This window comes from Pristis pectinata, chromosome 19 (genome assembly GCF_009764475.1).
Source record: "Pristis pectinata isolate sPriPec2 chromosome 19, sPriPec2.1.pri, whole genome shotgun sequence".
Taxonomy (NCBI): Eukaryota; Metazoa; Chordata; class Chondrichthyes; order Rhinopristiformes; family Pristidae; genus Pristis; species Pristis pectinata.
Genome location: NC_067423.1, coordinates 29,474,554 through 29,491,028, shown reverse-complemented (window position 1 = coordinate 29,491,028; position 16,475 = coordinate 29,474,554). Strand labels below are relative to the sequence as shown.

General features: G+C 37.0%; 1 protein-coding gene across 3 annotated transcripts in view; it reads right to left on the bottom strand.

Annotated features, from left to right (window-relative positions):
• Positions 1-16,475, bottom strand: part of bltp3b (bridge-like lipid transfer protein family member 3B) — a 105,637-nt gene that overhangs the window by 11,802 nt on the left and 77,360 nt on the right. For 2 of the 3 annotated variants that reach the window (XM_052034101.1, XM_052034100.1), the window contains 3 exons: positions 13,578-13,753; positions 8,292-8,458; positions 6,678-6,828 (listed from right to left, as the gene is read on the bottom strand). In XM_052034101.1, the coding sequence (XP_051890061.1) occupies positions 6,678-6,828; positions 8,292-8,458; positions 13,578-13,753 (494 nt within the window). Of the gene's footprint in view, positions 1-6,677; positions 6,829-8,291; positions 8,459-13,577; positions 13,754-15,322; positions 15,468-16,475 lie in introns of those variants that run through there. The other variant, XM_052034102.1, reaches the window with a different exon arrangement.

Genomic DNA, 16,475 nt, shown 5'->3' with positions numbered 1-16,475 from the left:
ATACAATTCAGGCCATCCCGGGTAATGAACAGATTCCGTTTTACAGAGATCCCTATGTCCATAAGTCGGAAAATAAACAAAAATCACTCAATATGGAAACCATACCTGCATTGTATTGTAATGAATGGCAATAAAAGCGCATGATCTTGATGAGGACAATTACTAAAAGTGGAGTGGGGGGGGGGGGGGGGGGGGGGAACTAGTTCTGCTGTTTGTAGGAACAAATGTCCGTCAGACTTTTGAGCTTAAAAATAGTATGGGAGCTAACTGGTATGTAGGGGTGTCCATAAATCCAGCTTTCATAACCTGGGGATGGCCTGCAATGCAAAATATTTTAAGTAACATGGAAATACAAGTTAGCTATTCTGAAGACTCCTGATTAATCAGCAGCTGTTATGCTGGCTTGTGGGTTTTCAAAGCCTTGTGTTCTGCAAAGACTGCACTCACAGATTTTAAAGGCCCACATTAATACAGTAAAAATACAGTAGATTAAACATTTCAAACTAATTAAAGCTTACATAACAGTACTAAACCGTGCAAGTGGAAATGTATGGTTTTGACTAATGACAGGAAACTGGAGCACCTGAAGCTGGAAAAAGATACCATTGAAACAACTCAGTGGAATATGGAAATGGTGAACAGGTAGATGGTAATTTAAAGAAGGTCAAGGTGGTACTGATTTCTTATGCTCTTAGATGACGTTTGAGTGACATGCCAGCAGTAAATGAAGGCAGCAACATACGAGGATCCAGACAAAGCAATGCTGAAATGGTTCAAAAGGAGGAAATTAACACAACATGTGTGTTAAGCAGGCCAAGTTTCTTTTGATGCCCTGGAAATGGAGGGAACTTTGGGGGGTTCATCTGGATGGCTGATTCGGCCAAAAAAACCACAGCAAAATCTGCATTCAAGAATAGTTAAGTGCAGACAATTCAGCAACTGATAGCTTCAAGGAGGATTCATAATATTTAATGAAAAACAGCTGGAACTCGAACAGAGTCAAAATACACATGAAAACAATCATTGAAAATACTTACCAACAAAGACCTCAGTATTCAAGACTCAATGACATATTCCAGGCCATAAGTGTCATAAGGAGAGACTAACAAGTGCTATGCAAATGCAACTGGCTAGTAAACTCAAACTCTAAGACTACTAAAATGGCAAAACCACTCTCCTTTAAAGGAAATAAAGCATTAATATTCAACAGATCATCTCAGCCAGAAATGGGTGGACTAGCATTTCATAAAGTGGTTGCCAAGAAATCTGTATCTTACATACCACTGCACCAATGATCAACAGGCTCACTAGAAAAACCTGTCATACTGGTGGATAATGTCCCTCATCCTCCTCACAAAAGCCTTCTCGTATCAGAAGATGCGAACATTTTGTCAAATTTTTACTACCAAGTTCTGTATTCCAGCTTAGTCCAGGGAGTGATTCCATCAATTCAATGGAGTTACTGATGTGGTCCGTAACTCAAGCATGTTAGCAATTTGAACATTTTTGTAGATGCTGGCTGCAGTTTATGAAATGTACAGAGGATGGAGTGCAGTGAAACAAATCATACTGATCAGATCACGATGAAAAATCTTTCCAGAGTTAAGCAGTGAATATGACTGGGATAAGAAGGAAACTTCAATTGCAGGCCCAGCAGAAATTGAGCAGCAAGCAGATGTGAAAATGTTCAATTGCAAAATATCGAGTAAAAGCTGCAGACTGATTGTCACAAACCAAGACAGAAGTTGCTTTGAGGCAATGACATCATATACAAGGACAGATTAGCGTTGAGCATAAAAGACCATATTTGCAGTATTGGGTTGGTCACTGTGCAGCTCACACCTGTGTTGAGACACTGCTTGATTACATAGAGAAGCAAGATGCCACATTCTTGAATGAGAAACTATTTCTGTTCGTGCAATCGTTGCTGCAAACCAATCATTGAAACAAACAATCATTTTAATAAACAATAAAGAAAGCACCTTGCAATGCTCTTCATTAATGTGTTATCCATGGAAGAATCCAATACCCTAGATAGCAGGTATATAAAATACCTATTCAGGTATATAAATTCAGTATTTTAATTTCAATATGCAGTTAGTCCCCCGAGTGCATGTAAAAAGAAAAACAATTGTACTTATTTTATGCGCATGAAAAACAATTTGACCATAATATTGCATGATGGTAAGGATCTGAATCATTATAGATATTTCCTCAAGTTATAAATTCTGATCTCAAATATGCTGCACACAAAAAGAGATATAGCATAGGTCCTAGACCTTATCATCACGGAGTGAACTAGCCACTGTTTACAAACATTCAACTTTGAAAAGCAGCAATGAAACAGCTTTCGGAATAGGACGCTTAATCTGTCCTCCCAGCCAACAAAAGGCACATGGCTATAGCAACATGTAAAAACAGCAAGTAAAATTGTGCAAGTGAAAAGCTTTTAAAATTCAATCCTACGACTTTGGATAAACTGATGAAAGTTTCAAAAACTATGACCATCTGGAAACAACTGTTTGTCCATTACTGATTCAATCTGCACAGCAAAGTGGCTAAAGACACTATAGCCAAGTATGATAAGAATTAAAAGCTGTAATTCAACACAAAGAATAGAGAACAATGAACGACCATCACCACAAATGTGGCAGATATATGTGTAGTATATGTACAGATAGAGCTGAATGAAACAGATTGGAAAGACGTCCTTGCTATGCTGCCAGGCCATAAGTCCAGCTTCTCTGCTGTAAATTCCAGACACATCCTTTCACTTCAGCAAACAGTAAAATATTGAGAAATATTTTACATGGATCAAATATGGACCAAAACAGATATAATCAGCTCTTTCCTACTGCCTCCTTGTTGAAATGCTCTATGTGGGTGAAAGTGTCAAACAGATTTTGTATGATACGTTAGAGGCAATTAAAAATGTGTAAAGTTGTAAATTAATAAATTTGAAATGACATAAAAACTGGCACCCGTGCATACCTGGAACAATCAGTTTTACACAAAAAGCACTTATAGGCACAAGTCGTAGAAAATGTACAGTGCTAAGAAAAGTTTTATTATAGGTTGAGTTTATGAGGCTTACGAAGTCCAAAGTCCATGTATGGACAGGAAGTAAATCATAAAAAGATGCTGGTTTGCTAGTCTTCCAGAAATGTGACATATAGTCCTGTGGGCGATTTTAACCTCTCAAGCAGGTAAGCTCAATATCCAAGTTATTGGCAAATGCCCCTTTTAATCCAAATGCAATTGGTACCTTATGTCTATTCATCAACAGCAGGTGCTGCCAATGTGTACAGTAGCAGGCTAGTTTTACAATCAACATATATTGCACTCTTTAGCTTTTTCGGCCTGTGTATGCAAAGGCCTTTTAACAAAAATGTAAATCAGATTCTGTTAATATATTCAGTTTATATGGTGAATGTTATCAAGATAGTTTTTTGGTGGTTTCCTACTTGAATTCCAGCTGGAGTCCCCATGGATGTCACCTTTTCAGTAACAAACTGGAAAGGGCCATGCAAAATGTTTCCGTAAACAATTTTTGACAAATATCATGTTCAAAGTAAAAGGCAACATACCTCAGAAATTTACTCAAGCACTCACTTTCCGTGGTGAGTGTTCAGAATATGGAATTTGCAACCACAGAATGGTTTGGGCAAATAGTGCAGATGCTTTTAAGGGGAAGCTGAGAGAGTAAAAATAGGGTGAAATGGGTGAGAAAAGGCTCATACAGAACAACATTTACCATTCGGGTCAAATCACCTGTTTGAGTTCTTAATATAATGCAATTTCAACATTACATTCCATACAACCATGCTAACATCTGTCATGACATGCCATTGGTGGAATCCATGTGAAGTTTGAGAGTAATGCCCAAGCTGAGCGAGAGTCCCCAGCATTTTCCTGGGGAAAGGTCAAAGTTAGCATAGGATCAGAGATCCCATTCATTTAAATGGGAATTCATGGCCTGCAGATTGGGGGGCAAAGAGGGTTAATTTGTAAATATATTTTAATGTTTTTAGTCATTTATTTAGTTTTTAATCAATTATTTACATCAACTTCAATGGATGTAAAATGTCTCTCAATGTCCAGCTTCACCTTCTGTCAAAGTCTGTCAAATCATTCTAACAGCAAGACCCCATATTAGAAACCTAAGGTCAAGACCCTGCTGTCCAACTCCAGGATGCAGAGGTTCAGCAAGGTTACCTCCCCACATTTAGCACAGGTGAGTGCAAACATGCTGGGACACAGTGTCCAAAAAAAATCAAGAAATATGTAATCACACAAATCATTCAGGAAGTGCGGTTGACCACTCTCCAACTAAAACGTTATAAAGGCAAGTCTAAATGGTTACTGATATGCTTCTACTGCCCACCCTGGAAATTCTAGAGACATGCAGCACTTTATAATTCTACACATCTTAAGTTCAAAAGTAATACCAACGCCTCCTGTCTGGTTAGCAAATGGCAAATTATCCCAGGAACGCTGCCAAACATTAACTCTTTGCAATGCAAACAAGTATGGGTGTACCATAAAGAATTAGTGCACAATGTGGTATTATTTTTAATGCAGCATTCGTACCATGATTGCCATGTGTTAAGAATTTACTATCTTCAATTCAAGATGTTCTGTTTCAAATTCTACCTCTGTTCATTGCCTTGGTAGCAACAATACCATACAGCCTAAAGATACTTCGCTGCCATCAAGTTTCCAATGTAGCTGCTTTAGGGAGTGGCAGCATAGTGATCCAGTGCAAAGTTAGAGAACAGGGTTTTATTCTTCAGTAATGATGACAGTCAATAGACATGAAGGATATGTTAGTGAACTCATGAGATACAAGTCATCTCAACCATTTACCCTGTTTATGAAACAAGTGGAAATGTTCCTACGTTGCTGATTGCAAAGAAATAGCGCTGCCACAGTCCTCAGACAGCCACGCTGGTCACAAGAGGTGGAACACAATATTGTTGCTTGTGGTTTGGCCAGAGACATATGAAACGCTGACTAGTCTTCTTGCATCACCAGCTACAGACAAGTTCACACACAAAGACATTAACAAAAACCTTGAAGGAACATTTCAATTTTACATCAGACGTAAAAGCTATGGGTTTGGCATATGCAACCAGGGACCAAATAATTGAGAGTTGGTTAACAAATAGAAGACAAAGAGTTGGAATAAATGGGTCCTCCTTGGGTTCACAGGTTTGACTAGAGATTAATGATTGTGCTCGAATTCTGATGACACACAGTTGTACCAGCCACCATCTTCAATTGAGAGTTTGCTGCCTTCCACCTTTGTTCTTTGCCTTAGTAAGCAACAACACCCAAGAGCCTGCAGACAATTCCGGGCAAGGCATTATTCCTAAGCTAATTTTACACATTTCAAGATCAATATCTCAGAAGCACAAAACAGATCGCCATACAATGAGGTAATTAAAAAACTATCAGCAGCTTTCACTAAAGGTTCTCTCAACAGCATAGAGAGAAAACTTATATTTATACATTTCCTTTTACAACCTTAGGACATCACTGAAATTACTACCAATATATTACTGTCGTAAATTTAGAAACAAGCCAAACAACTTGCACACAAGCATTGGCCTCACAAATAGCAATGAGATAGTGACCAGACAATCTATTCTCATGATTATGCTGAAAACGCCACAACACAATCTTTTGATTTTGTTGCTGCCATTTATAACTTTGTACTCGCAATTATTCATTTCCCCCTCCCCACCACAACCATATAAATATATATCCATGAAACTTTAGTCAACTATAGACTGTTTTACAAACTAATTGACAACATAACTAAATCTGGTGTACTTTAACAGCAGATGGTGGAAGCTAAGAAATTTTAGATTGTGATGACAGGTTTCATTGCTGTAGTAGCTAAATTAAATGGGAATGCCAGCATACAGCACACTCCTGAATAATCATAGTGTTCAGGATGCAGTCAACTCGGTGAGAATACTGGGGTGGGGGAAGGATTAAGCTGAACACTTCTTCCACTATCAGTTGTACCCTCCTTACAAGTCATTATTTCAACCAGATAATCGACTTATTTTCAAATACAAATTGAGAATTCAATTGAGAAATACTTCCCGTAATTCAGAACATAAATTAAAATTTGAAAACAATGCAATTATAAGAAATCCTTACACAAGAATGAATATTGTAAGAAATGAGAAGAGGTGCACCTTTCAACAAGGGTAATAGAGGATTTAAGGATATATTTGCTCTAGTATCCTCAGTGGGGGTGGTTAGTTAGACAAGTTGCTAAGATCAAAACCATGAGCATATATAAGGAGCCCACAGAACAGGAACAGTTAAAAGACAACTTATTTCAAATATGGAAAGAAAGTAACTGCATGTATGCATGCTTGTAAAATAAATATGATGCTTTTTACAAATATAATTTGGTTAGTTTGATAAAACATCACTGAATGTTCACAAAAACAAACATATCAAAATTTGTTATACAATATATATTGAGTAAATGAGATGCTGTGCTCCATCGGACTGAACAATTGCAGTGCAACCTTTAGGAAAATTTGTTCATTCCTAAACCTGAGTATAATAACCAATTGTAGCTCCACTTTATTGCACAACTTCAGGTTAAAAATCAATCCCCCCACTTTTGTAAATCCAAAGAAGATACTACATACCCATGCTACGGTTGCTAAGGTATTGTCGAACACTGATGTTTCCATGTTGGTTTGGTATCACTTGATTTATCTGGAAGGACACTGCTGTATCCTCACCCTTCACATCAATTGCACAGCTCACACCAAAGACGTTGAAGACCATCACTGACACCTGTCCAAAGAAAATAGTAATGGTGACATTGCAGAGCTCCTCTCACTAGCATGCAAACACAACAAGTTAAATTTTTGACAAAGCACATAGAGCTCTTGCAGTGAATGCATACATCACTGAATGGATGTTACAAATAGTATTAGCAAAATGTTTAAGACTTTGTTTAGGAGTATAATCAGAAAAATACTCATGTATTGGGTGGGAGGGTTTTCTGGAGGTGTGGAAGAGAAGATCTAGTTAACTCTGACAATTTCTGTTTAAAATATGCACTTCCCATATAATTTTATCAGATTTGTTTATTATAAAATAAAATGCAGCAAATCTCACTGGGCTGGAGTCTGCAGTTCCAATTGGAGGTGCTCTGCATACAGACCAGGTACAGTGGCATGCAAAAGTTTGGGCACCCCTGGTCAAAATTTCTGTTACTGTGAATAGCTAAGCGAGTAAAAGACGACCTGATTTCCAAAAGGCATAAAGTTAAAGATGACACATTTCTTTAATATTTTAAGCAAGATTACTTTTTTTATTTCCATCTTTTACAGTTTCAAAATAACAAAACAAAAAGGAAAAGGGCCCGAAGCAAAGGTTTGGACACCCTGCATGGTCAGTACTTAGTAACACCCCCTTTGGCAAGTATCACAGCTTGTAAACGCTTTCTGTAGCCAGCTAAGAGTCTTTCAATTCTTGTTTGGGGGATTTTCGCCCATTCTTCCTTGCAAAAAGCTTCTAGTTCTGAGAGATTCTTGGGCATGCCACTGTAACTGTGGACAAATGAGCTGGATCAAGCCCAATAAAACCACTAATCAAAAATGGCCAAGTACTCATACAAACTATCAGCTAAAATGGCAATATTAGTTTAACAGCTGAATACAAGAATAACAATTGGATATTTGGAACTCTATGTAATACTGACAGGAACCCCAGTGCCTTTACATAAAATTATTCCAGATATCTTCAATTCTTGAATCTTTAGAATTAAAAAGTGTACTTTATATGTACACAATACCACATAGATTCAGCAACAGAAAATGCTGCTGCTTGCTTTTTGGCAGGAAAACGTGTCGGAGGAAAATTGAACAAACTTGCTCAAGCAAATTTGGATTTAACAATAAAATGAGTAAACTTACAAGGCTCATAAAAATATTACTCCAAGATTATGCTCATTTTCTCAGTTTATTTTTAGGAGCAGAAACTTTGATTGAACATGAAAGGGAGTGGAAGGACAAGGCACAAAGCAGACTGAATGAAAGCGACTTCAAAATTAATTTTAAAAATTTGCAAGATTTTGACAGACCAATTAAAACTTGTGCTGGGAAAAATCCTTTGAGTTTTTGAATTGTTTTCCTTAATTCTGCTGATAACTTATTTTTCTCACTTTTATTCGTATCTAAGACCTTAATAGCATTTAACTGACATAATTTTGTACACAAAAATGTTGCAAATTCAGAGCTGCTCATGTTTACCAAATCTCCAGGGGTCTGTTCCACACTTTGAGATGCAGTACTGCAGACATCTGGTGATATTCTCCCACAATCCTCAGTCCTAAATGCCCCATTAGCACTTTCTGCTGGACTCTGATCAATAGAAGCTTCTTTAAGACTAACGACTGAGGTATCATCAATACAAGCATCTGAGAAGATGAACACATACTTTGTTTCAATTAAGTTAAACAAACATCACTAAAGAAAGTTGTGTAGAACTGGCTGAACATTTTGATGGACAAAATGGAAATGTTAACCCTGAAAGATGTATGAAAATTTGAAATTAAGTAAATATGCATATACAACTAATTTTTCAGGTCAAGACCAGGGCTGATCCACATTCAACACCAGGTCATATTCTTGTTCTTCTGCTACAGTACAAGCAAAATGCACAAGTTAATTTATCATCTCATCTCAAAATTATTTTATTACATAATAAATGCCACAAAGTATTTTGCAATTGAAAGGCACTATCAATTACCTTATTGAAACACAAGACTAAAGTTCCAGAAAGTTTACTTCAATGTGAAAATTGACTATTTGGCACAGATATCTCACAGCTCTCCCTTGATATTTTCTACAGCGTATCGAAGGCTTTTTTAAAAATAAAACAGGATACTATGCTAAGTATTATCCGTGGAAATTGAAACAGCAATGGATAAGGTGCCAGGGATGAGCAGGCCGCAGGGGGGACAAAGGTGAACCTTAGCAAAAGTGAAATGAAGCAGATCTTGGATTCTGTCATTGAGAAAGTAGTTTTGCAATTATCCAGGAAGATTTTGGGGGAAAAGATATCTCAAGATCTAAAACCAGGAATGCAGCCTAGTTATACAGAATGGGGATCCTTGAATTCCACTCAGTTTGAGAGCTGGTTTTTAACGTTTAATGATAGGAGGGGGACTCAGTGAGCGTTGCTGGAGGAATTTGGCAGAATTGCCTTTTGGGGAAAGGAGCCTGGAAGAATCAATAACATGGTACATAAGTCATGCTTCCCACAGCCTGTGTTCCTGTACTCTTCAGTCCTTTTACACCTTTTGTTACTAATTCATGCCTTACCTACCAACATCTAATTTTTGACAACTTTTCCTTTTATCTTTAAAATATTCTTTTAAAGCATTTGTGCCAACTTCCAGCATATTTTAAAACAATGGATAGAAAAAAAAATCACATGCTCAAAGAGGGCAATTTTGATGTTGTCCCTAGTGAGGAAGAAAGAAAATTGTCTTTTAATCTACTATTTGTTAATTCATACTGTTCAAAAAGTTTAAATCTCCACAAACAAAAAATGACCACATCCATGAACATTTAAGAATTGTGTTTCAAGTATTTTTGTTATTACATGAAAAAAATCCAAAACAAATCGAATTATTAGAGCACAGTTAATCGTAAGCAAAATGTTCCAAGCTGCTTCAGAGATCCCCAGAAAAATTGGATGCCAATCCTCAAGGATAGTGGGAAGTGTGATTGGTTAAAGAAATGCATCGTAAAACACACAAGCCCTGTTATCATTCTGATAAATCTGTGTTGCTCCTCTTCCAAGGCTTCCATAATCGCCCCTCAGGTGAGATGCTAAAAGCCAAAGGCAGCGTTCTGCATCTTCCAGGTCTTTTCCACTCCTGTTGTCTATATCCCTTTGCAACTTCAGTATAAAACTTTGTCTTCCTTCATTGAAGTCTGGTGACCAGCTGAAGCACCATTATACATTCCTGAGGTGCACCATCCTGCTATTTGAAGTACCAACTTTATTTGCCCACACCTCAACAATCAAGTCAAAGCCCATCTCTGATTCAGTCTTCTATTGGCTAAAGTGAAGGCTTGCAATTCATGAAACTTAAATGACTCAAAAATGACAGGAAAGTTAATACACATTAATGTAAGAACCCTAGAAACTTAACACATGTTCAATCAGATTTGACCAATAGGTACATTAAAATGCACCCCACCCCCCACCCCCAGTGCATTCACATCCTGAATGTAAATTAGTTACGATCTAAATGGGCAAAATTTTCCCAACAGTATGCATAAATGCAGCACAGGATTATTTTCTAATAAGGTAGCTGAAAACAGACCATGAAAATTCAAATTGGCAACATGTCCTCAGATAGAATGCAGCTTCAAAACAGTATATTAGCTATCCCTTTTTGTGTTATGAGTACTATTAATAGATACCATAAAAGACCTTATCATTTTTCAACCACCAGGGACACTGGGAATTTCTGATCTAGCTATGATTGTCTATGGAGAAAAAAAGTCAAACAACATCAAGGTTTAAATGCACACATTCCCCTCTTCTTCTGCATAAGAAGATCCCATTTGCAATACAATGGATCCTGCCACTGCTCCATTCAAAAGACACACTGGAAAATCATAGCACTACGGCAGCAGAGCAATTGCCCTACAGCCTCATTTTGTCATCTATCGATTGGTGCGAGGCCAGAAGAAACGTATGCTGGTTAAAACAAAAGCTTCTAGGAGAACTATGAAAGCCAAAGCAAATGAAGACACCCAGAGCTAGACCCAATTCCAGAGAAGATCTAGCACAAAATCATTTGTCCTTTGCTTATCATAGATACATGTTTAAAATTGTGTACTAGAGGATTGCATCCTGATAAAAGGAGTGTGAACAAGTTTCTGATCCATACTTCATGTACCAGACCATTGTATGGCTGTCAAACATGCATCACTACCAAGTAAGACAGCAAGCTGCCAGAGATGACTATGCATCCAGGGGACAGCTCTATAATTGGTATTGGTTTATTATTGTCACTTGTACTGAGGTACAGTGAAAAGCTTGCCTTACAAACCGATCGAGAATACTGTTTACTTGCTAAGTTGGCACACCACAGTAATATGGCTCTGATGAACTGAAATCTTACGCATAAATACAGAGGTAGGGTAAAGATGTACTTCCCTAACTACTCATGAATTTGAAAACCCTGGGATTGTGGTTCCAGCTGAAACTTCACCATTTCAACTCAAAAAATTTGATGCCTTTCCTTTGTGAGAAGCTTACATCCCATGCCCTTTTCAAGGCTGGATGTGCCAAAAGAAGAAACAAATAGTTGCCGCCTCAGGAGTAATCCTTTCCGTCATTCCTGCCCTAATATTTTCCTGTTTTGGCTGACTATCACATTACGGTATCTTAGGAATCAGTCATCTTTCAGGATTTCAGATCATTTCCTTTTAACTGAAATAATTTGGGAATGACTGGACTATCAAATGCCTCTCAAAACATAGACCATAGGCATCGAATTAAATTGGTGGAAAACTGTAAATGCTGTAAATGAGGGACTGCAAGATAAATAATCCTAATATGAAGATACACAGACATTATAAAAAGGAGCAGTAGGTGGCACATTGCCCCTTGAACCATGATTGATTTGACCTTTTCATCATTCCATCAGCCTCAAACCCATTACCTTGCATATCCTCCCAAAAGGATGGATTCTCCTTAAAACAAATTAAGATTAAAGTTTCGGCTTAATCTCATAAACCAATCTCATGTTTTAAACTTCTGTTTTATTTTTACTTTCAGATTTGTACTGGAGTAAAAAGTAATGAAATGATTGAAGTTGTTCATTCTCAGCATGCTTTATCATTTAGTGTGGAAGGGTGTTTTTCTACTTACACTCGGTTGAATATGCAGATTATGTTATTTCTGCCTGGTAACTTAATTTTGTGAAATAAGCAAAATAGCTGTAATTGCCACAAAGTGAGACAAGGACGATTAATTCATGATCACATCTGAGATAGTAAATAAATTGGCCACATGTATTTGTTTGCAGGAACTTACATTGTTGACTCCTGTCATGTCACAATTAGTCAGCAAGGGTGATGTGCACAACCAGTGACATTTGAAAAATTTCACATCAATTGATAGTGCTGAATGTGTAATAGTGAGGCTGCACATGATTCTCCACTTACAAAATTGGGTAGGAGAAGAAAGCACAAAGGCATGAATCTTTTTGTCAAATCCAGGATATAGACAATAAGAACTCTTTAAACAAGAATACAGTAGAAAATTTACTGACAATAACTACCTGGAATGATGTGACACGTTTGGTGAAGAATTCCTACTCATTTATTCTGAGAAGAGCATAATAAATTCATTATCCTGCTAAGTAAAAGTCACTGTGGACATAGTCCATCATCTTGGATACTCACTCACTCAGGTGGGTTGAGATTTGTCTCTTTCATCTGCTTCTTGAAAGGGCAGGCTAATATATTTTCTGATTTTCACTGACCAATATAGATTCCTAAGGCAACTAAATCCAGATAGGCTAGAAGAATTAATAGAATGTTTCATTCTCCATTTAATATTGTGTACCCCTGTCGTAAAGCTAGAGTTTATTCAGAGACATTTAACTGGCACAGTGGTGCACATCCTAGAAATCTAAGTGTCAGAGTAAATGTACAGAGTTTAGATTTTCATTATATCTAAAGGATAATCAGTTGGGTATTTAGCCTCTTAAGCCCACTGTGCTCTTAATATCTAATACCATCCAACTGTTCTTACCACCACACCCCGTATCCCTGTATATCCTTAGCTGACAAGATCGATCAGGCTTAAAGTTAACGTGACCAAGCATCAAACAAGTGTTCCAAACTTCTACTACCCTTTGTACACTGTGTTCCCTAATTTCGGAAAGGCCTGGGACAATTTTTTTTTGAGTAAGATCTCCAAGTACTGGGCTTCCCAACCAGCTGAAAGTTTGTCATTTTCTCTGTTAGATTTCTTGAAAACATCAAATCATTTCCTTAATCTATTAAATTCCAGAAATTTAACCCATTTACATAGAATCTATTCATAATCTAATCTATGGAGCTGATGTTTCATTCCTGTAAATCTAGTGCTCTGAATTAATTGTTCACTACTCACTGTACCCAAGGTGGGACCGAACCAAGACTCTGCAGCTGCAGTATAACTTTGTGCTCCAGTCCACAAGATACAAAAGCTGGCCTTCAATTGGCTTTTTCTATCCATCCACGACACTACAACTTTGCAGATGAATTCACAAATAATTTTGCTTCTAGCATTTCATTGTTTATAAAGTACACAAATTATATTATTTTCTGGCCTTAACAGATGATAAAAGCTTCAGTGTGTAATGCAGCAATCTGATACTGCTAAATAAACTTTGGAAGCAAAGATTTTGCCCTCACTCCACTGTAAATATCACTCACATCTGAATGCACTGTAAAGACATTTACAATTTTAAAATGAAGCCAGAATAGTTTGAATTTTTTTTTTAAAAAAAAAGAACTTACCCTTTACCAACAAAAGGAGGCTTTCATTTCCATCACTCTCTAAGAACTGTTCCTCCAGCAGACTGCTGTCAATTGATATGGTGTCCAGTGAAATTTGAGATGGACTTCTTCTCACATTTTTATATGCTACTGCACAGTTAGACAAGGAGGGTTCTACACGATCCTTCAATTTGCCGCTAATTCATATGTAGAAATTTAAAGTGTAGATTTTTAGATACAGATTTATAGATGTCACTTTTGTAAAGAGTATGAACATTACATTCTTTTAGAAAATAAAAAGCTTCCACAAAAGGTTGCTACAACAGAAATAAAAATTCAGAAAGGTTAAAGAAAAAAAACATTAGTTACGTTATTCCTTTCCTTTTGGCTTTCCATTCTCTGTATTGTTCCCCAAAACACCAGGGAAAGACCAGCAGTCAGAATTCTGACAACATTTTTCTTTACACAATCACCAAGACAAATGCAAAATTAGCTTAGTTGAGATAAGTAAAGTCCATTTTATACCTTTCCATGAGCAGGATTAACTTGTGCCTGGTCCTAAGTAGGCCACAGGCTCACCACAAAGAGAATGAATGCATTAGGATCATTGCTCAAATGCTTAAGTTTGTTTTACTATCAATACAACTTTATTAAAGCCTTCATCGCTACTTCATAATAAAAATGCCAATTTCTGTTAAGGCCAATCTGGATGAGTGAGAAACTGATCAAATCAAAATTAATGTACAGAGCTGCAAGGGTTACCATGCTGCTGTGAACTGTTGTCCCACTGCAATGCTTGAAAATGAGCATTCAGGACCTCACAACCATTACAAGCAGAAAATAATTGTCTTTACACTAAATAAGTGGTAGCAGTAACTGTGCTAATTAATCTCAGAAATGTATCAAGTGCTAGCTTCTCATTTATTCATCAGTAAAGCCAACTTGTTTGTGGGGTTGTTATTCAGTCATTAATATATTTTTCACTTAAAATAATAACTAATGTAATAAAACTAAACAATATGCCTGCTTTATGGTGATAATCCCATGCCTGGAATCTGGGGCTAGACTAAAGCTGAAGACATGCTGGTATGAAAGCTTTGCCCAAAACTATGAGGTGGCAAAAAAAATAGTGAGATTATCAGAAGTATTTAGTCCCCATCTTCAAATCATAGCTGTATGCTTTGTTTCTGTAATATTTGGTTTTATATCACAATACTTCAAAGCATCCTGCATCTGCATATACTTCCCAATAATTTTTATGGTAAAATTTCAATAAATATGCATCATCAAAACTGTGCAAATTTATTCTCCAAGTCCAACTGGTGATACCACTTGCAGAGAGATCCATTTGCAACATAATGACCAACATGCAAAGAACCAATCATTTGTTATGTTTATAATTGCCCAGTAAATTTCAGTGTTTTTTTTTAGCAGCATCATCTCTATGAGAAGTGGGGAGAAATGTAACAGCATTTCTCTTCAAACACAGAAGAGTTCTTACCTAAGCACATAGTCTATAATATAAAATATTATTACAATAATTAATATATTATAAAACCATTTACATTAACCGAAATAGAGAGCAGGAAAGTAAAGGACAGAATAAAAGTAATTATTTTAAAAATTGAACAAAATAAAACCTGAAGAATTGAGACTCCACATTTGCAAAAATAATTTTTCAGTGCCAGGATGTTTGGGCCAAAACATACTTGCCTTTTGTTAGCAAATTGCTAGAGAACCTCTGGTAAGGTCTCCTTTGCTGATCAGTGCATTCCTGAAGTCAGGAATGCATTGCAAGTTAGATATTGGTTCCTGCTCCATCAGCAGACTCAAATTATGCTGAGCTGAGAGGCCCCTCTGCTTTGGCTGGATTTGTGGTATGGCAGCATTCATTTGAATGGGGTTGTTGACCTGGATGCAAAACGTAATTGTTTTTTCTTCTTTTAGAATTAAATTAATGTAATTAATATCAGATAAATATATTTTTAAAGATATATTTTTTAAAAACTACTTTTAGTTTTGTAATTTATCAACAGTTGAAATGGATTTAAAGGTGTTCTCAGTTTAGACATTTAAGCAGTTGAGAAAGATTTTTGACAATAGCAAGCTACCAAAAGGCCACTGGGAAGTCTGGCGATGAAGCCTCAGAGCTCACCACTTACAGCTTAATCACTACTTGTGCACTGTTTTTGAGAAATGGCTCTGACAGTTTAATTTCTCCCACAGGGCCATGAAAGGTAGTAAAATTGTAAGGGTGGGGGAGCAAACTTGAGGCACAGGCCAGGTCTGGCACCATATGACTGATTATACAATTGAAACCTTACCCTCAGAACTAACCCTAACTTTGTTATGCTTGGTAGGTAACTACATGTACTTCACTAGTCTGACTGCCAAGCCAGCCTCATTGATGAGAAGATCAAACTGAACAGCAATTTCCAGAATTACGCAACTGCACATAGGCCAATCCTGTTCCTTGGTGACACTCCCTGTATTCCTACCACAAAATCCAGGTCAATTTATTCAGTATGAAAGGTTTCCTTATTAATTCCTTCATCTGCATTTACAAATTCTATAGGAATTTCAATGTAACAAGTGATCTACCACAGGAATCAGTGATGGGACCTCACTATTTGTTGCATACATTAATTTGGATGTAAATGTAGGAGGTATGATAGGTTTGCTGATGGCATGAAGAAAAACATTGATAGTGTAACTGATAGCGAGGAGGATAGTTACAGGATGATATTGATATGTTGTTAAGATGGGCAGAGCAATGTCTGATGGAATTTAATCCTGATAAGAACAAGGCAATGCACTTTGAGGGGACCAATAAAAGTAGGTCATACCCAGTGAATGGAAGGCCAGAGGGAGTATTGAGGAACAGTAGGACCTTGGTGCACAAGTCCAGGATCCCTGGAG